Source organism: Leptonotus elevatus, chromosome 1 (genome assembly GCF_054856555.1).
Source record: "Leptonotus elevatus isolate MCC_2025b chromosome 1, RoL_Lele_1.0, whole genome shotgun sequence".
Taxonomy (NCBI): Eukaryota; Metazoa; Chordata; class Actinopteri; order Syngnathiformes; family Syngnathidae; genus Leptonotus; species Leptonotus elevatus.
Genome location: NC_141239.1, coordinates 37527410 through 37548074, shown reverse-complemented (window position 1 = coordinate 37548074; position 20665 = coordinate 37527410). Strand labels below are relative to the sequence as shown.

The 20665-nt window shown below is 38.3% G+C and overlaps 1 protein-coding gene across 5 annotated transcripts; it reads right to left on the bottom strand.

The window, feature by feature from the left end:
* Positions 1 to 809: 809 nt before the first annotated feature.
* LOC147181935 (polyamine-transporting ATPase 13A3-like) lies at positions 810 to 20504 on the bottom strand. Of its 5 annotated transcripts, none has more exons than XM_086097140.1 (31): positions 20247 to 20504; positions 19672 to 19735; positions 18636 to 18809; positions 18302 to 18478; positions 17504 to 17574; positions 17311 to 17394; positions 17148 to 17217; positions 16933 to 17067; positions 16748 to 16820; positions 16450 to 16581; positions 14843 to 15010; positions 14604 to 14761; positions 14338 to 14526; positions 14026 to 14087; positions 12144 to 12291; positions 11937 to 12014; positions 11710 to 11860; positions 11391 to 11511; positions 9554 to 9678; positions 9311 to 9468; positions 8985 to 9107; positions 8826 to 8905; positions 8700 to 8742; positions 7825 to 7934; positions 7619 to 7715; positions 7439 to 7511; positions 6303 to 6474; positions 4014 to 4222; positions 3761 to 3849; positions 3110 to 3190; positions 810 to 1238 (listed from the first exon to the last, which is right to left on the bottom strand). In XM_086097140.1, the coding sequence occupies exons 2-31, from the start codon at positions 19720 to 19722 to the stop codon at positions 1056 to 1058; spliced, it is 3585 nt and encodes a 1194-aa protein (XP_085953266.1). In that variant the 5' UTR covers positions 19723 to 19735; positions 20247 to 20504; the 3' UTR covers positions 810 to 1055. The 5 variants fall into 5 exon arrangements, with proteins under 5 accessions (XP_085953266.1, XP_085953284.1, XP_085953275.1 ...); XM_086097158.1 differs by having other exon boundaries at positions 3761 to 3774; XM_086097149.1 differs by having other exon boundaries at positions 16933 to 17040.
* Between the last annotated feature and the right edge of the window lie 161 nt (positions 20505 to 20665).

Here is a 20665-nt window from a genome sequence, read left to right as displayed (position 1 = left end):
AGAAATCAGACTACTCAAAAGTATAAATTAATACTGTAAACCAAAAAATGACATTCGCAACTACTACTGCAAAACAATTTTTAAAAAGCCAATTACCTGTACTACCTGTCCACCTCTGGCGTTGCCATACGCCTTGTTTTTTGTAAAAATAAATAAATAAATGTAACTGCCAGTGCTAGTGCAAAGGCAATGGAAGTTCCCCAGGGCAGTGGCGTGTGAAGTACTGTAGTTGCTCCGGTGATGATGGCCCTTGAGACATTTCATGTATTCATAATTCAGAATATGGTGTTGAATGGCACTCCAGTTGAGGAAATGAATCCGTCATTTTTGATCTTTTACTACCTACACATTTGACAAATGAAGGGTTAAAGGTATATAGATAAGATAAACAGATGAGGAGAGCTGACTTTAGGTCAAAATCATAGCAACTTCGTGTACTGAGAGACCGATGCAAAAAAGCTGGAAAAGCAGGCTGTTGAGGATCTGAAACCAAACTGAGAAGGGCATATCAGACTGGTTGGGGGGGTTCTTCTGCTCCAGCCTCATCCGCGCAGGGTACAAACTCGCTCAACACCCAAGCAAACCAGTTGAAAAATTAGGTGCAGTACTTAAATATCGCTTACCGGGAACCCGAGTTGCGTCATTTGACCAGAACCACATGTAATGTATAAACTGGTAGTGCCAGTTATTAGTGCCACAGCACATTAATGTGTCATCATTTGTGCCACGGGAAATTAGCCAAATTCACATAATTGGTCTCAAAAGCATTTATTTAATAGTACTACAAATAATGTATCTTTATATACTGTATACAGTAGCGATGACGTAGTGACAGCGACAGTCAAACAAAATATGTCTTAGGTCATTTTTTACGTCAACAATGTGATTTATGTATATGTCCTTGTAACACAATTACATCACACAATTTGTTTATTGATTGGTATTGATTTATTGAGTAATATTGCTTCCTGTTTGAGATCATATTTGAAATTCCATCATGAAAGGAAAACTCAAGACGCATTTTTCCGAGGCGGCATTTACAGTACGTGTGTGTGTCAAAGGTGGACAGAGGTGTGAATGTGAGGAGTGCTGGCATAGGTGATAGTGGAGGGTGCGGGAGGCCAGTCGGCCTCGTCCTTCAGCTTCAGAGCCAAACACTTGTATTTCGTCTTTGGGGGACGGTTTTTGCAACAGAGGATCCAGGAGGGGAAGGCCCAGCCCCAGCAGCTATTCACAGTCTGAAATCAGGGTCACCATGAAGGCAGAACACAAAAAGTTTGTCAGTCAGACTTACACTCGCAAACAGCAAAAGAACCTTTTAAGGACCATTTAAAGCAGGGGTGTCCAAAGTTTTCTTCCAAGGGCCGCATACAGAAAAAATCCAAGGATGCAAGAGCCACTTTGAATTGTTGATTTTTATTTTATTGAAACTGATCAAGCACACCAAAATCAGTTTGTTTGAAAACTGCTATCTGAACAGCTTTCTAAAATAATTTGTTTGTTGATTTTGGGGTCGTTACCCACCAGAAAATATCAGCTCCAGCAGCTGAATCCCATCTCTACACTCAGAATCAAAAGAGGAGCAATCTGTCATAAGATGACCATTTTATAGTTCATTTGCATACTTTCATATTTAGAATTTAGAATTTATTAGTAGCAGATGTCCATTTTTAGTATAAGCCGCGGGTCGATGAAAAAAATGGATAGCGGGCCACAAATGGCCTGCTGGACCATAGTTTGGACACCACTGCTTTAAAGTCTTGTGGGACACTTTCGAGTTCTGCCTATTTCTGGAAGAATATGCCTTAAAAGGCAAACAAAACATGGAAACCTGTCACGTGTGATATCACATCAAATAAAAAATAAAAAATAAATGAAAAAAAATCTTCAAAAAAACTACGATTTGTACATGTTTCCACAAGAAACGTGGGAGGGAATTATTGGTGATAATCTGCAAGGTTAATTATCCTGGTTGCCTATGTCTGTAAAATAAGAACCACATTTGTAATTGATTGGTATGTGCGTCCCTTCATACAATAATTATTATATGGAACTAGGAAATAACAGAACAATTGTAAAGAATTTTTAAAAAATGTATTTAATATTCCTATGGTTTTGGATCATTTTGACTTAGCATGATTTACATGTGGCTTATTTTAATTAATTAATTAATTAATATACTCTTTCCAACGTGATATTGTTTTTTTATCATAATCTATATTTGATTATTGGTCTGACAGTATCCAAATCATCAAAATGTAGTTTTATTTGTCTTAAAGGATCATTTAAAAGTAAATCCGCTTGTACTGTTCTCAGTTATATCATTCCCAGAACAAAGCAGAGTGGCATCATCAGCAAAAAAGTACACACTTGAGTAACTCTGATACGTCATTACAGATGTAAAAATGGATAATATTGTATTGAATAGGGGTGTTAGAAAAAATCGATTCGGCAATATATCGCGATATTACAGCGCGCAATTCTCGAAATGATTCGATATGCGGCCGAATCGATTTTTAAACATACATTTTTTATGGGAATATTCAACAAAACGTCTTACTTAGGGTTAGGATTCACACATTAAGCACGGAAGAATGTTATATTAATGGAACATTAAGCCTTAATATTTTTATTTCAGTGCAGTTCAAACATGAAACAGACTGCAACCTGAATTTTCAGATAAATACATTTTCATCCAAATCTTACAGTGTACATGTACAAGTTTACGGATTAATATTTTCTAAATTTGAGTTAAAAAAAATCACAATAATCAATTTATAGATTCGCATCGGGATTAATCGGTATCGAATCGTGACCTATGAATCGTGATACGAATCGAATCGCCAGATACTAGGCAATTCACACCCCTAGTATTGAATAATATTTAAATTGAATAATTTAAACAGTTCTTCCTTTTTTTGGGTAAATGTAGTGTTAATGGTACAGTATAATAGTGAGAATGGAAGTCACATGAAAGGCACACAGTAGATGTCCTTACAAGTGTTAGAAAATTTAGAGAGGATCAATTAAGTTAAGGCCAATATCTTTTTGTGTGGAGTGTATATCACGAGGCGAATTATGATGAAGGCAGATGGGAGCATGAACGTACCTCCAGTATGAAAGACACAACAGCATGCACTAAAACAGTGACAAGGAGAGTAATGCGCCATTCGTAGGGAACATCTGCAATCTGAGGGAAGGAAACGCACATATTTTTGTTCAACGACATCTATCTGTTCGATAGTGCAGAGCTATCAGACATGACATGGGGTGGAAAAAACAATTTGTGTGTAATAAAAAAAAAAAAAAAATTTAAACGGCGAACTAACGTTACATGCAGTATATCCGGTTACCCGTTTTTCTTTTTAAATATATATGTTTCTAATAAATTTTCTTGAAAACGTCTTGGGTGGTGGTAAGTTTACTTGGGTGGCCCGCCCAAGTATTAACATGGTGTGGGAAACACATCGCAGATCATCCCCAGCCTAAAATAAAATGCAATCATGCAGTACTCCATGTCTCTCCATTGTCCTTCTCTTCTCATCTTACTTTATCATACAAAAGAAGGTGCGCTTTATTTGCTAAACGGCACGCATGCTACTTTGTGGCCAATAATTAGCATTTTGTCAAGTCAAGTCATCGTTGTGCTCCCTTTGTGTCTATATTGCGGCCACAATTAAAACAGATTATCCCCATGTTATGCCTGGGACTTATTACAATAATCACCTCATTAATAAATAAATAAATAAATAAAGTTCACCTGAAGCACGTCGTCTATAGCAGGAATGGGATGAAGCAAGACGAACAAGAAAAAAGCATATTGAGTAAAGACAGACAACATAAATGCCCCTGAGAGTTAAAACAGAAGTAAAAAAAAAAAAAAAAAGTTAATGAAGCAATACTGTCATTATAAAGGTTATACAAAATCCGAATTTTTCATTTTAAATTATTTACACGGAAATATAGTTGTAAATCCACATATCTGATTCAGGAAATATTTCCTTTTGTCTTACAGTTTTTATAGGATGGTTGTCTGTAAGGTTTTCCCTTGGAGAAGATGATCGCTACAGTTAAGTACTGAAAGGCAGAAACGTAGAAGATGGAGGTGTTTTCAAAGTTCCGGACGTCAGCATACAGGTAATTCGCGCCGTACAATTCACCGGCTGCTGGAGTTACAGTGACGTTGAACAGGTCGTTCACGTCATTTTTAAAGGGATGGTGACTGTGGAGAGACAGAGTTTGTCAACACACGTGTATTTTAATTACATCAAAATGAGAAAAGAAGATTCTTCTGCAGGGGTCACACTGTAACTACACTGTCCTTCCATGGCGTTCGGCACAAAGGTTCCATTTGCCAGTATGTTGGTGAGACAACGAACCATGTGCTTGTCGGGGACCATCTTAAGAACCTTTTATACCAAGCCTTGATATCGTAGGCAGCGGTTAGCTCACCAGGATTGCTTGTTCCCCTTCTTCCATGCCATTGGTTTGCTTGATCACTTGGCGAGTGGTACAGTGTCCATGCTGAAAGCCAGCTTGTTTGTTTAGGCAGCTCGGGGTCAACTTGGTCAAGTCTGGCCAGGATTAAAGAGCAGCTGCCGAGGGCACGGTTTTCAAGTGTTTCTCCATCGGAGTCAGTGGATCGGTAGCCGCAGGTGGCACTATGGAAATTAACTCATTCACTGCCATTGACGACTATAGACGTCAAAAGTTCATGTGAACTATTTCTATACGTTTAACTTTTTTTTTCCATTTCATTTTTTACGAAAACCTAGAAAACATTTTTTATTGTTCATTTATAACAGATATAAAATGTGTGATTAATCGTGAGTCACCTATTGAAGTCATGCGATTAATTTTGATTACATATTTTAATCGTCTGACGCCCCTCAATTTGAATTTTTTTTTTTTTAATTATGGGCGTCAGGTGATTACATTTTTTAGTTGTAATTAATCACATGACTTCACTAGTTAACTCACGATTAATCACAAATTTTATATCTGTTCTGAATGTACAATAAAAAATTCTAGGTTTTCATACTTTTGTTAGCAAAAGTGGAAAAAAAAATTTAACTAATAGAAATAGTTCAAATGAATTTTTGACGTCTATAGCCGTCAATGGCAATGAATGAGTCAAGTATCCGCCGGCCTCCATGCATGGGGAGGCCAAGGCAGGGATGGAGTTGGCGTGCAGCTTTGTGTTTGGTGGTTTATACAAAATGACCACAGCTGTGCCTTCAATTTTGGTTGCTACCCATTTAATTGTGCAATGATGCAATCGGGTTCCAGCTCGCAGATGTCTTCACAAATGTGGCTATTCCATGGATGCTGATGTTGATGCAAGCAACCAGGTTGGAAAGGTCGTTGTACTAGTGTTGTACTCGAGTGCTGAATTGTCTTACTAGTGAGGACAAAGGCCACACTACTATGTATATGGTCCAAAAGTTGGATATCAAGGATTATGATAAATACATTACTTACTTATACTTTTTAATATTATGAAATTAATTGTTTTTGTCTAAAGAGGTTCTACAACCAGAGATGGGAAGTAACAAAGTACAAATACTTTTTGTCAGTACTTTGTATTCATTTTTTAGACTACTTTTTTCCTACATTACATTTTAACTTGAGTACCTGTACTTTTTATTAGATACATTTTCAAAACAAGGTCGTTACTTTAGTTTTTAAATGGATGAAAATGATGAAAGCACTTGACCTGGAAGAAAAAGCAGCAGTCAATGTCTCCTGGATACGGCCAATCTTATGAAGCTTTACACACAGCTACATCCCAGCTTGTGATTGGCTCCACGACACGCGATCACATGACGTGCAATTGACTAGATTAGAACAACCCGTAAATATGAGGGCAATGTGTGCCGCCGCTACATAGGATAATTTGGACTTGATAGCAAGTCAGAGAGTCAATTGGCCGACGCATCCCCATTTTTGCTCCGTTAGCTAAAATCTTTCAAATTGTCGTAGGAGAAACATACGGTAAAAAATATTTTTACTTTTACTCATCAAGTACATTTCAGAGCCTGTGCTTTTGTACTTGAATAAATATTTGAGTGAGTACTTTTACCAAAGTTGTTTTTTTACACAAGTAATTGTACTTTTACTCAAGTACTTTTCCCATCTCAAGCATAACAACAAAATGTATGCAATGCACATGTCAAGTCCAGGGTTGACAAAGAATATAGAGAATAGAATTACACGTAATAGAATTTATATTATTGCCTTCGTGGCATTGAACACGCTGAGACAAAATATATACAGCAAGTCGTTCATCGAGCGTTACTCACATTGACTTGGGCGGCTCATACCAACTCTGTCGTTGTACTAAGAAGAAAGCCACAAGCTGGAAAATGAGGCAGTTGAAGATCTGAGATATAAGTGAGAAAAGCACCGAGCAGGAAATTAGGCTGCTTTCAGGGGTTTTCTGCACCAGCTTCTCCCACGCCGGGTTTAGGCTCACTACACAGCAAAACAAACCAGTTGAAAAATCATGTATACTGCTAACCAGTAGCTTGAGTGTGAAATACCTTACATCATAATCACCCCTCCCCCATTGCTTTATGCGGAACATACATCATTTCAAGAATCTGTTTGTGGATGGGATGCAATAAACAATAAATGGCAAAAGGCTAGCAGAACGCTTATGTTTGAATTCAGCGCCGTTATGACGTGAACCATGACTCTTTATTCAACTTTGTCGTTGCTACATACGCACTCGACTCCAGACAAATTACTGACAGCAACATTGCACAGCATCTACCAGTATGTTTTCTCGAGGAGCATCATTTATTTATATGATTAACTCATTCACTGCCATTGACGCCTAATTTTTAATAATCTTTTGTTGTTGTTTTTAAATCGTGAGTTAACCAGTCAAGTCACGCGATTAATTACAATTAATTTTAATCACCTGACGCCCCTAATTTTTAATAATCCTTTTTTCTTCTTCTTGTGTTTTTTTTTTTTTTAAAGAAAAGATTTTAAGAAATGATTCTTAAAAATTAGGGGTGTCAGGCGATTAGAATTTGTATTCGTAATTAATCGCATGACTTTACTAGTTAACTCACGATTAATCACAAATTTTATATCTGTTCTAAATGTACAATAAAATAATTATAGGTTTTCATACTCTTGTTAACAAAAGTGCAAAAAAATGTTAGCTAAAATGAATTTTTGACGTCTATGGCCGTCAATGGCAGCGAATGAGTTAATTTGTATTATAATGAGAAACCCGAACCATTCAAAATCAGTTACTTTGTTTTTCTGTAATTATGTAAAATAGAGTAATAAAATGGGCATTCTGCTCAGTTGCAACCCAAATTATCTTGCCAATCTGAGGAAAGGATATCAAAGATGACATAAAATATACAAATACAATGATAACAGCTGCCCTTAATGATATGATGGAACTCATGTTACTCACTTGAAAAGACAACAAAGAAAGTGATGCCAATGTCGATAAATAGGAACTGGTAGAATCCAAAGTTTGTGAGAACCTAAAAAGGACACATTTCTCATCAGACACACGGCATTCACATCTGCAGATATCAGTGTGTGTTTTTAATGCCATTGGAAACAAACACAAATGAGGCAGAATAGTTACCGAGTAGAGCAGAGTCGTGCTGCAGAACAAGATGACGATGAAGAGGGCCATGTATTTGAACACACAGAAAGATGTAACAAGTGCAGCACGGCCTTCCCTGAAGGGGAAATAACTCAAATTGTGAAGATATTCAAATGAAGATATGCATATAAATATGTATACACATAAACGTCATCTTAACAGCCTCATTTGGTAATTTGTACTACCTGATGAGGTTAGGCATGCAAGAGATGTTTGGAATGGTGGAAGTGAAGGGAGAAGCCGCTGAGGCCTCCAGCTCAGAGAGAGAGATTCCACTGTGAGCTTTCTTCAAGGCCTGAAAACGAAACTTTATTAGCCTAACAGTGGAAAATTACCAATTTGAGAGTAAATAACTCATATCAGCACACAGCACCGTTTTCTTCAATGCTAATCTCAACTACATTTAAAAACACACACGCACGTGCAAAACAAATAATTTCTCTATAACAAATCTCTATAATCAATGAAGTACTTAACTCATTCACTGCCTTTGACAGCAATAAACGTCAAAAATGCATTTGAACTATTTCTATTAGTTTAAAAAAAAAATCCACTTTTGTTAACCTAGAATTTTTTATTGTACATTTAGAACAGATATAAAATTTGTGATTAATCGTGAGTTAACTAATGAAGTCATGCGTCATTAATTACGATAAAAAAAAAATAATCGCCCGATGCCCCTAATTTTTAACAATCTTTTCTTTTAAAAATAAATAAATAAATAAAAGATTATTAAAAATTAGGGGCATTAAGCGATTACATTTTTAAATCATAATTAATCGCATGACAACAATAGTTAATTTACGATTAATCACAAATCTGTTCTAAATGTACAATAAATTAAATAAATTGAGGTTTTCATACTCTTGTTAACAGAAGTGGAAAAAATGTTAAACTAATAGAAATTGTTCAAACAAATTTTTTTACGTCTATAGCCGTCAATGGCCGTGAATGAGTTAAGTTTATATGTCATTTTGATTCAAATTCAGAGATTGATTGAAATATAGAGATTGAAATTATTTTATGTAAATTTGATAATAACAATTCCTTTGTCACTCACCCCACAGTCATTAGCACCGTCCCCGCACATCCCAACAATGTAACTGTAAAGTTAAAAACAGAAACAATAATATATACGGAATGAAAATGGATTTACTCATTTATAAACAATAAAAATCAAGCTGACTCAATGTTCTGCAGGGCTTGCACCAGCTGAGTCTTCTGCTCTGGAGACATACGGGCAAACACAGTTGCTCTCAGCAGAATCTGCAGAGACAAAGTATAACATCCAGTCAAGGTGACACCAGGACATGGAAAACTAAACGAGCCAAATGCATCGTAATACCTTCTGAATCAGTTGTGGGAAGTGCTCAGAGATGACAGCGAAGGATTGGCCACTCACAGCCAAGTGATAGCCTGTGTCCTCGGCACCGTGCAACCCCTCACCGGCAAAGCTGATGTCAGATATCTGAATGGACCGAGCAGCAGGACATCCCACAGAGTTATGATCTAAATGTGTCGTTTCAAACAATTATGTGAAACCAAATGAATCATGTTATGCTTTTGAATGCAATAAATCAAGTGCACTGCAATATTTTATTTATAAATGAGGCTGGAGGGAGGGGCCATTTTGAGATTTCAGATTGTCACAGTTCTTAGTGCCCGTCTTACATGATCGTTCTTCAGAACAGGGTTCTCAGAGTAGCGCCACACGATACGAGCAGGGTTTTGATCATTTGGTAGCACAGCATCTGCAATCATAACTTTCTCATGGGCTTGAACCATCCCACAGTCTCGAGCCACAGATATCGCTGTCAACATGTTGTCACCTAACGGCACACAAATGTGATGGCAAATAAGAGCGGACCGTAGGTGAACTTCAAACGCTTGCAACCTGACAACATGCGCGTTTACCTGTAAGCATCAAAGTTCGAATGTTGGCTTGTCGCAAGTCAAGCAACACGCCAGCAGTCTGCTCTTTGATTTTATTCTGCATGATGATCAAACCAAGGAAGTCCATGTCGGTCTCTATCTGCTCCCTGTTGAGGTGAAAAGGGTGAAAAGCAAGTCATTCGACCACCACCCTCAAAATGTTAATAATTGCTCATATTAACAGTTTAAACCATCACTATGTCACAAACTCTGATCCCAAAATGGTTTAACATCATTTCAAACTCATTTTTCAATACAAAATAATTGCACGACAGATTTAATTTTAATTGTGTATATACGGCGAAGACTCTCCATGACATCCAATACCAACCCAGGTTAAACTTAGCTTCTCCCTGAAACACAAACTTTGTCAAGATGTATCAAAATCGTCATTTTCCGACTTGGGAAGGGCTTTGCCAGCATCTTGTATCATCTTAGGGTAATTAGGGTGAGTACAAAAAAAAAACCTGAATAGGTTTAGCACTCCTGCCAATCCTTCTTCCCGATTACATTTATGTTTATTTAACTTAATAAACGGCCCATCACATGATTTGGGGACTTGTCATAAACATCTGTTGCTGTTGTGCTTGCTCAGAGGGTACGTGCAAGGTTAGACCTTGCTGTGGAGCGCCTTGTGGCGACTTGTTTTGATTTGGTGCTATATAAAATGTACAATTATTGAATTATTGATTATTTCTTATTTTCTTCTAGTTTGTATTGTTAGAAGGGTAGGCACAGAAATGAGTGGGTTCAAGAAATCTAGAATGTTTGGAGAGGAAAAAATAGTCTTCAAGCTCGGAGAAAAGTTCAGCGCTTCAAGGACAAGAATTTTTCAAATAAATAAATAACATCTTTGTGCTCTGGGGTGGGATGTTCCTGCTATTGTGCCAAAGTAGAATTGGTGGAGGAACACACAACTAGCTGCTGTGAAGTTTGTGTCAAGAGAGTTTGGACTCTAGTTGTTTGAGTTAAGTCATTGAGTCATTTATCATTCCAATATTATATAATCCACAACATCAAAAACTAAACAAAAAAAACTAAGGAATTACCATGACATTTTGTAATTAAGGACAATTTGGCAGTGTAATTTGAAAACCTTGCATTTAAATCATTCTAACGAGGCTAGGTTATATTACATAAAATATCATTAACTCATTCACTGCCATTGACGACTATAGACGTAAAAAATTAATTTGAACTATTTCTATTAGTTAAATTTTTTTTCCACTTTTGTTAACAAGAGTATGAAAACCTAGAAAAAAATTATTGTACATTTCATTTGTGATTAATCGTGAGTTAACTATTGAAGTCATGCAATTAATTACAATTAAAAATTGTAATCGCCTAACGCGATAAAAAAAGATAAAAGATAAAAAATTAGGGCCGTCAGGCGATTAAAATTTGTAATCGTATTTAATCGCATGACTTCAGTAGTTAACTCACAATTAGTCATAAATGTTATATCTGTTCTAAATTTACAATAAAAAAAGTTCTAGGTTTTCATACTCTTGTTAACAAAAGTGGAAAAAAATTTAAACTAATAGAAATAGCTCAAACAATTTTTTGACGTCTATAGCCGTCAATGGCAGTAAATGAGTTAATGTTTGGAATGTTAGCATTTCTTGAGTTCAACAAATAACAGTGTTTGGCTTAAGTAGATGAACAAAAGGTTAGGTGTTGTTTAGGTATAGCAACATTCTGTTCATGTGACAATCAGAATTCTAGAAGTCATTGAAACACTTTTATAACGAAAAAAAGTGTTCTGTGTGGGATGTTTCTGTAATCATGTATTAAATTCCGTGTGTGAATGAATGCAAACCTGCTGAGGTTCTGCACTTCTGGCAAGGCGAGTCCAGCCTCCATTTGATGATGTGCCAGGGCGATAACCCTGAACCCCTGCCGGGTGTAAGATTCCAGAGTTTCTTTGAAACTCTGTGGGACTGTGGAGACAAACACAAGCACAGCAGGCCTGTCTGTCATTTCTAAACTCAGCGTATTAATTGTTCTAATGACAATTACAATACACCGCTTGCACATTCCCCTGGCAAGGAAAGCACCACTGTCACCTACTGTAGTTGATGTACACTTTATTCGAGTAAGGTATAAATTGAAAAAATAATAATAATCATGTTCCTGACCTGTGTGCGGTTTGCAAAGATTAGCCACAGTCTCTGGTGCTCCTTTCAAGAAGCTGTCCAAGTGTTTTTGTCCCAGCTGCCGGACCACCACACTCATCCTCTGCAGCGCCGAGGAGAACGGGAACTGGCGCACAATGCCAAACTCACCGGACTGAAAGTTGCATGTGTTATTTGTTCTCCACAAATTTCCATTCAAAAAGAGGAAATATAGGTTAACACTGGATTACCTGCTGCGGAAGTCGCACAACATTGGAAACGTTGAGATTGTAAAGTGCAACTTGTTCTTCTCTCGGCTCATCGAGAGTCTGAAACAAATAGGCCTGATGTAGCTTCTCAAAATAAATCCTATTCTTGCATAATGCACCTAGTGCAACAGCAACTGAGTCTCCATGGCATGATTAAATGGGCCTGCGCGAACAATCAGTGTTCCTTACCGAACCCGTGGCAGTGAACACCTTGAGGTCCAGAGGGTCGCCAAAGAGTTTGCCCTCTATGGTGGCCAGCGAGTGGCAAGTAGCCATGCAGGCAACAAAACAAGTCTTGACCAAACTAGTTGGAACCTCAGTGTCTGGAGGTGAAAAACTGTGAAGGACAAGCAGACTATGATTGGGAACTCGCAATCATTAACCTGGCAATAGCCAGATTGATCATTGTGATTCACTCAAGGGAGTTCTCCACAATATCAATCTGGGACTGCTCCACGGTGATTTGCTCGGGAAAGGCGGGACATTCTGTACAATACGATGCGGCATTGTGCACGTTTGTTTTGACCAATCACGGCCACGGATGAAAATGTCGTCTTCGTTCTCGTATTAGAAGAAAAAAAAAAGAACAAACATCTTTACCAGCTAAAAATGCACAAAGCGCCTCTCGCTGTTCAACATTCAACAAGGAAACGGTGAGTAATTCTGCAAGAACAGAATTAATTGCCACGCCCATTCGTCCATGTTAGTTTTGTTTGTTTTGGTTTGTGATTGGTCAAAGATCAGTAGAAACCAACGGGTTCGGTACAAGATGTATTCTCTGGAGTTTGTGAACTCACAAATACCGCGAGAATTCAGCTTGCAGAGCAAAGTTACACTATCATGTGGTGAAAGGACAGTCTACACTCTAAAAACAGTTGGGTCAAAAATAACCCAATTATGGATAAAAAATGGATCGATCCACTTTATGGTCAATTTGACCCAACTTTCGGAGTTGTTTTATAAAAAAAATTACCCAATTTTTTGACCCGAGTAAAGGATCTGACTAATATTTATGAGTTGTTTTACAACTTTAAAAGACCCATTTCTTGACTCAGAGATGGATCAAATTGACCCAAGTAAAGGATTGGTCCATTTTTGACCCAAAGTTGGGTTATTTTTGACCCAACTGTTTTTAGGGTCAAGCCAAGCTAGTTCACATACAGTGGTACCTCAGAGTTTGAACAATTCGTTCCTGCGAAGTGTTCAAAATCCGAATTGTTCATTCACCGAAACATTTTTCCCCATAGGAAATATCGTAAATGCAATTAATCCGTTCCCAAGCTCCAAAAACAGAAAATTCCTATTTTAATTTCTACTTATGTTTTTTTACATTTACAGTACATTACAGTATTTAACAATAAAAATACCTTACCTTACCTGTTGTGGCGTAATGGCATGTTAATGTTAATGCTAGCTTTAGTTCAGTGCTGAGTTTGTGTATTTTACATTGGGCATATTGTTAGACTACTAAGCGGTCCTTGCGTGCGTTATCGAACAGTTAAGAGTGGGGGGTGGGATTTCGTGCCCGTATTTACAGAAGTTGTCACGGTAGTTATAACGGCGCGATAATCTCCTTCCGAATTCCACTGTGATACGTAGCACTGTATGTTTTTCTTTGCTGCCACTGGCACTGTTGTCTTTCTTTGGGCACATGACGAAGAAAATTGTCACAGAAAAATCAAAATGCACTCGCAAGTATGGAGCACCTCCGGGAGTGTTCACGATCTGACTGGAAATGAGCAGTGCATCGTCTCAACTACCGCAACGTGAGCATTCGGCATTGCTCGGCTTCACGCGGCTACCCGTTTTCAAGGTACGTTCGGCTTAGCTTGCTTTGCTTGGGTGTTCAAACTCCGAAAATGAGTTCAAACTGCGAGGCATTTTTTACTCAAGATTTTTGGGTTGAAGTCCGAATTGTACGAGTTCCGAGACGTTCAAACTCCGAGTTTCCACTGTATAAGAATGAGAAGGAATAAAGCATCGGTTGTCATAATCAGATTTCTTGTGATCCACTTTGTCAATCCTGTGAGGAAACAAAAATGTGAAGAGAAAACAGACCTTTGTTACTTACATGCCATCTTCAGCTCTCTGAATGCCCCACAAGTCCAAACCATCCTCAGTAAGAGTTCCAGTCTAAAGTAAATATGCAGACACAACACTGTTGATGTCGACAACCATTAATTGGCCTCAGAGACAAAGACAGGACTAAAAGGGTCAAAACAACTTCTTCCCAAATCACATTTCTGTTTTTATAAAACTTGACTTTAATTGTACAAATAAATACGTATACGTATGTTTAAAAGCGTGGCAAATATTTGTGTGATCCGATACTTTATATTGAGTGAAAGGCAAATGGATTCAGAAAGCTGTGGAGGACGCCCACCTTGTCAAAGCAGACCAGGTTCAACTGACCACATATGTTGATCCTTTGCGGGCTGAGACAAAAGATGCCGACTCGCTTCAAGCGTCTCTGTGCGTGCCCAAGACCAGCAGCCAAGGCCACGGGTAAGATCGGCGGAACAGCCACAATAACGATGTTCAGAGTGTCGAAGATGATGCCTCGAACATGAACCTCAGATGGGATGGGATCAATAAATCGGATAAATAGGACACATAAACGGAATAACGGGTCTGTTTCAGACATGAGACCTCATTCAGGACATCGATGGTGATGGTGTAGATGAAGCCAATCATTGCCAACACCACCATAGCCAACAGGAAATGTGTGGCATCCCGGTGCAGTTTGAAGTCGGTGGGTTTCGGGTAGAGGACGGAGCGCACAAGCTGGCCCTTTTCTGTACTAAAGCCTGTCGGATGATGATGACGCGCTTAGCAAAGCAAAGCAACAGAAGAACTGTACTGTAACGTTAAGTCCAGTCAGTCCTCACCAGTTCTGACTACCACCACCTTCACCGGCTCATCAGCACAGTAACGACTTTGGATCACATGTGAGCCACAGAAGAGGGTGTGTCGCTTGTGTTCCTCCGTAGTGTAGATCTCATTTGCCTCCTCGCCTGAATTTGGTAAACTGGTCTTAATAACAGGTACACTCTCTCCTGTAGGACCAGCACAGACAGATTTACTCAGCAGGCTTTTTTTTTTTAGGGCAATTATAACGAGCGCTGGTAATTGGTGGATTCATGCAGAAGTACAAAATGAAGGAAAGACATTTTCAAGATTTTGTCATCAAATACTTAAAACTGCTACATAAAAGGAGGGAACCAAACCATCATGCAGCTATTGTGATTATTATTATTTTTTTACTTCTACAACCACAGTTCAAACATTTCATCCCTGGCTTTATTAGCGTTTTTTAAATACTGGTAGATACTAGTTATCTTAGAGCGAGAGGCCTGGGCTGTTTAGTGCTGTCAAAGTTAAAGTGTTAACTAATTAATTAATTACAAAAAATATTGAATTAATCATGAATTAACGCAAATTAATCACACTATTAATTTTGACCATAGATTATCCTTTAGCGTGACAGCGGATGGTTTAAGGTAGCACAGGTTGTGTTTGAGCAATAAACATAACTACATGCATGAAAGTAAAGCATTTAATAAATGTTTGCGTATCACATTTAAAATATTTGTTCATGTCAAACTATCGGGGTCATTTTTTTCCCCCATTTCAAATTATGCAAGTAATTAACTGGATAAAAAAAGGTTGAAGAGTCCTCTTAACATTAAATGTCAAAAGAATGAACACATCAGTTGCTCTTTAAATTTGCCAAGCAAAACATTTTTATTAATTAAAGTTGCCTTTTAATTAAGCGATTAATTGTGATTAATCAAAATTCTAAGATGTGATTGATCTGATTAAAAACATTAATCATTTAACAGCTTTGATTCAAAGTTTTACATAGGATTCCTATTCCAAAACCAGACTAAGTCAAATTTTCAATCTGTATCTTTTTTGTGTGATAGATGTGGCACTGCTGAAGGCTCACTTGCACATTATTTTGGTTTTGCCTTGTATTGCATATGTTTTGGTCTGAAATATTCAAATGGTTTTCCAAACCAATGTCAAATAAAGGTTCAGCCTGATTGTAAACTGGCAATATTTGGTTATTCTGACTTGACTCCCCTTTCACCAAGAGCAGGTTCTTAAGATCGGTATGGTTGTAGCCAAGAAATTAATATTATTAAATTGGAAAAGCCCGCAAGCCCCATGCTTGAAGAGATGGCTAAATGAAATGACACATGATGTAAGGATGGAGGAGATTCGTTTTGATAAAAAAAATTATGAGAGAATTTTGTAAAAGTGTGGAAACCCTTTTTGACACTACTCGACCACTAATTACTAACTACTTGATTAAATAGTGTTATAGGCTCTGCTGCTGTCCGTATGTGTATTTTTTTTTTGTACATGTTTTTCCGTCTGTGTGCAAATTTTTGAACATGATGACAATTGTCTTTGTTTTATTGTATGGGGGAAAAAAATCTTAAATATAACATTTAAAAAAAGGGAGGGAACCAAAATGAGAAAGGTCAACCTGTCAACATGCTCTCATTCACTGTGCAGGTGCCACAAATGAGCACGGCGTCACATGGCATTATCATCCCATTGGCTGGAATTGTGATGACATCACCAGGCACGAGCGTGGTCGACATGACTTGCTCAAAGTCTATGATGAAGAGAAAAATGGAATTTAATATTATACAGAACAATACCCATAGCAGGAAATGAATAAGAGTGCTGTGATATGCATAAGGATATATGGCGATTGATGTACGTGAATATTTGTAAGTATGTGTGTGTACTACATGCATTTCGGATTACAAAAATCATGCCTTTTTTCCCTCGGTACACAGACACTGTCACCATGCTGTGTTCTACCACCATGTCATGCAGCCTCAGGTGTTGCTAGAATGAAACGAGACGACTGATGAGCAAAGGTCATGTTCCAATTCAAAAGAAGCTAAACTTGAATGCACCGTATCTGCTCGAAATGTTCCTCTGATCAGGCTCCACTCACCTTTCGAATGGTGTACAGGGATGCCGCGATTGCAAATAAAAACAGCAATGCCATGACCGCGGCATAATCGTAGGAGTCTTGGGTGGACCACAGAATAAGAGCGAAGAGCTGGAAGACGTAAAAGGGACTCATAATCTTGCGGGAAGAGAAAACAAACGATTTAAAAAGAGGATTAAGAAACGATCCCAATAATGCTTTTCAAACTAAAAACGTACCTCTTTTACGAAGATTTTGAATAACGACGGCACGCTTACATCGATCTCATTCTTGCCGAAAAACAACGCTCTGTTCACAACGAACATTCCTAGTAAGTGCATGCGAGGTGTGCCATGAATCTAATCAAATGCTATAAAACAGTCTGAGGGAGAATTTTGGTACCTGTAGTGCTGCAGTGTTTTGGGGAGTCCAGAGCTGTGGTCCGTGTGTATAGCTGTACAGCTAACCTTGATGTCTTCTAAGCCACTAAAATAATCCCACACACTTACAGTATTTATGATGACATTGTGTACACAACATTGAATGAACATCCAATAATTGATCAGTTACAACCACATTGATCATGGAGCCGTACTTAAATGGTTCAAAGATCTGTGTCCCTTCATTCCAGTAGTATTTGACGCTGTTGTGGGTGAAGTAGTGGACCTAAAAGAGAAGAGGGCCGTCAGTACAGGTGACTTAAAAATGACACTCAAACTGTAAAATGATAATTGTCTATGTTAACTCATTCACTGCCATTGAAAACAATAGACGTCAAAATTAATTTGAACTATTTCTATTAGTTTAATTTTTTTCCCATTTTTATCAACAAGAGTATGATAGCCTAGAATTTTTTTTTTACATTTAGAACAGATATACAATTTGTGATTAATCGTGAGTTAACGAGTGAAGTCATGCGATTAATTACGATTACAAATTTTAATCGCCCCTAATTTTTAATAATCTTTTCTTAAAAAAAAAATGTTATTGAAAAAATTAATTAAAGAAATGATTATTAAAAATTAGGGGCGTCAAGCGATTACAATTTTTTAATTAATTAATCACGACTGCACTAGTTAACTCACGATTAATCAAAAAAATTTAATCTGTTCTAATACAATTTAAAAAATCTAGGTATTCATACTCTTAACAAAAGTTGGAAAAATATAAAACTAATAGAAATAGTTCAAATTAATTTTTTACGTCAATAGCCGTCGATGGCAGTGAATGAGTTAAAATGACATTTATGACAAATATGTAATCTGGTTCCAATTCAGATGAAACCTGTTTTTCCCGCTTCTAAACTTGTACAACACACAATAATTTTGCTCAAATGAGCTAATATTAGAAAAGCATACATTGTGAAAAAAAATAACTTGAAAACAACAAGTACCTTAACAGGCTCTCTATGAATGAGCTTCCAATTTTGCTCCTCATGTTCAGGGAGGTCTTGGCGGTCATCTCCATTCAGTGAGCGAATTATAGACTGCTGGTTCATACTATCAAAGGGAGCCTTCCCTGGTGCCGTCATCACATGTACTTTGGCACAAATCCACTGTCTGAATTCATCCTGTGAATAAAAACAAAGTGACATTATTTTGTTCTAATAACAGACAGCCCGAGTAAAGTGGATTAAGCAGGTGTGGGTAAGAAACCCCTCCCAACACATTTCTAGTTCCAGCTTTGTCTCTTGCAGGCACATCGTGAGTTATGGACAACAATCGTACCGTGGTCCTGAGCAGCAACATGTGTGCCTCCCACAGTGAGGAGTGTGTGTAGGTCGCTTTGATCCCCCATTCAGGCAGCCAGTAAAGCAGCAACAGCAGCATCCCACCGGAGCAGACTCCTCCAACACCCACCAGGATCATTTTCCACAGGCAGGGCCGGTACCCCCACACCTCCTGCATGGACAGAATGCATTTGTAAATCAAATAGAGGGCTCGTGAGCAGTCATTTTCGACATTTGGTGTCCCACAAGGATTCCTTTGAGGGCCACGCAACATTTACCTCACTATTACTATGTGAGGATCTTAACAAAGGAGCGGGGGCTGTGGGCCGGTGGGATGCCTGGCGGGCCTGCCGCAGGCCGTGTTGGGGTGGGGGGCGCTCCTGGCTCCTGGGTTTGCTCTCCGGACGGTGGCCCCTGCGGGGCCCGGGTGTTGTGCCTTGGCGCTGCCGTAGCCTGGGGGGCCTTGGGGGGTTGTGCTTGCTCTGTCCTGGCCGGGGTCGACTGCTCCCCTTTTTGGTGGAGGTTTTTCATGCATGCCAGATCCACAATCTGCTTCTTCCTCAGGTCGTTGAATCGGTGGAGGCTGATGTCTGTGGATCTCACTCTGCTTCATCTATCCTTCATTACTTTCCTCAGTCTCTCCTTTGGTCTCTTTAAGGTCTCCCTAATTTGTTGTTTCTGGGGTTGGTGAAAGACTCTGGTTGGTAACCCGGTGGGTAGTAGGTGATGTCTGGTCGGTGCTGGATTTCACTTTCCTTTATTTTCTTTGATCCTTCCTCAGGTCTCCTGACAATCTCACAACTCTAGCTGGATTCTGAAGTATTCGGTTTAGGTGAACGGTACGGGATTTTTAATAGGTTTTAGGTGAATTAATGAGTACACACTCACACGCACGCACACTCACATACAAAAAAAAAAAAAAGAGCAATGATGACATGTCGAATCGGTAAAATTACCGGATGAACAATACTGAGCTCTCTCAAAAAAGAAAAAACAAAGGAACCGTTGCTAAATAAATAGTAAGGGATCATTACCATCTCATCATCCAAGCCCTGATTGATGAGCTTCCCGTCACTCGTCTTCATGTTGACAAAATAACTATAAAACACAAAAGGGAGTTATTTAAATGACATGTTCTGCACATTTTCATCTCTTAAGAAAGTCAGGAGTTTCAATAAATGTCATTTTGATTGAATTATTCAACTATGATCTTGGTCTTTATTATTATTTATTTTTTGTATTGTGGCTTCAGTTCATTTACTTTGAATGGTACAACTTGGCCTTGGATGTTTTAAGACACCGACTTGCCAAAACCAGGTGTAAAACACAGACACACACACTTATTAATTATACATAAAGACATACAGCGGAGGAATATGCAAAATAAAGGAAATAGCGGATTAGCTATCGAACAAGGGCATGATTTTCACTGTTTACAGGGGACAAACCCAAAGTCCACAAATGTCATGTAGAAAATCAACAGTGCAGTAACACTAAATCAATCAACTACTAATAGACTGAAAAACAGAACACGTACATTTCAAGTCTGTAAACTCCTATGAAGTTGAATTCAAAAGAGCAATGACTTTAATCCCCATGCACGACTCACCGTTGTCTTCGCTCTTCTCCACTGTGATCACATCTGGAGCCCAAGTGGCCAAGTTTGCTGATGTTCTGTGTCCTATATTCGGCCCGCAGCTGTCCTGCACAAACATGACCTATACATACACGTCACAACCAGTCCACTCACAAGGGAATGGACAAAACAGGATGTGGAGACATTCTAGAGTGTCCATAATTAGGGTCATCAACAGTCAGCCAATGGAAAATTGTTAAGGTTACAGTATTGCTTCAATTGGTTTCACTTTTCTCACTGGAGAGGAAGGAATCCTGTAGTATTATTTGAATGAAAATATAATGTATGCATGTACACAAAGAAAAAAACAAATTTTTTTCATTTTCAAAATGTATTTAAAGTCACACACACAAAATAACCACCCTGATGCCCCCCCCCTCTTCCCACACATA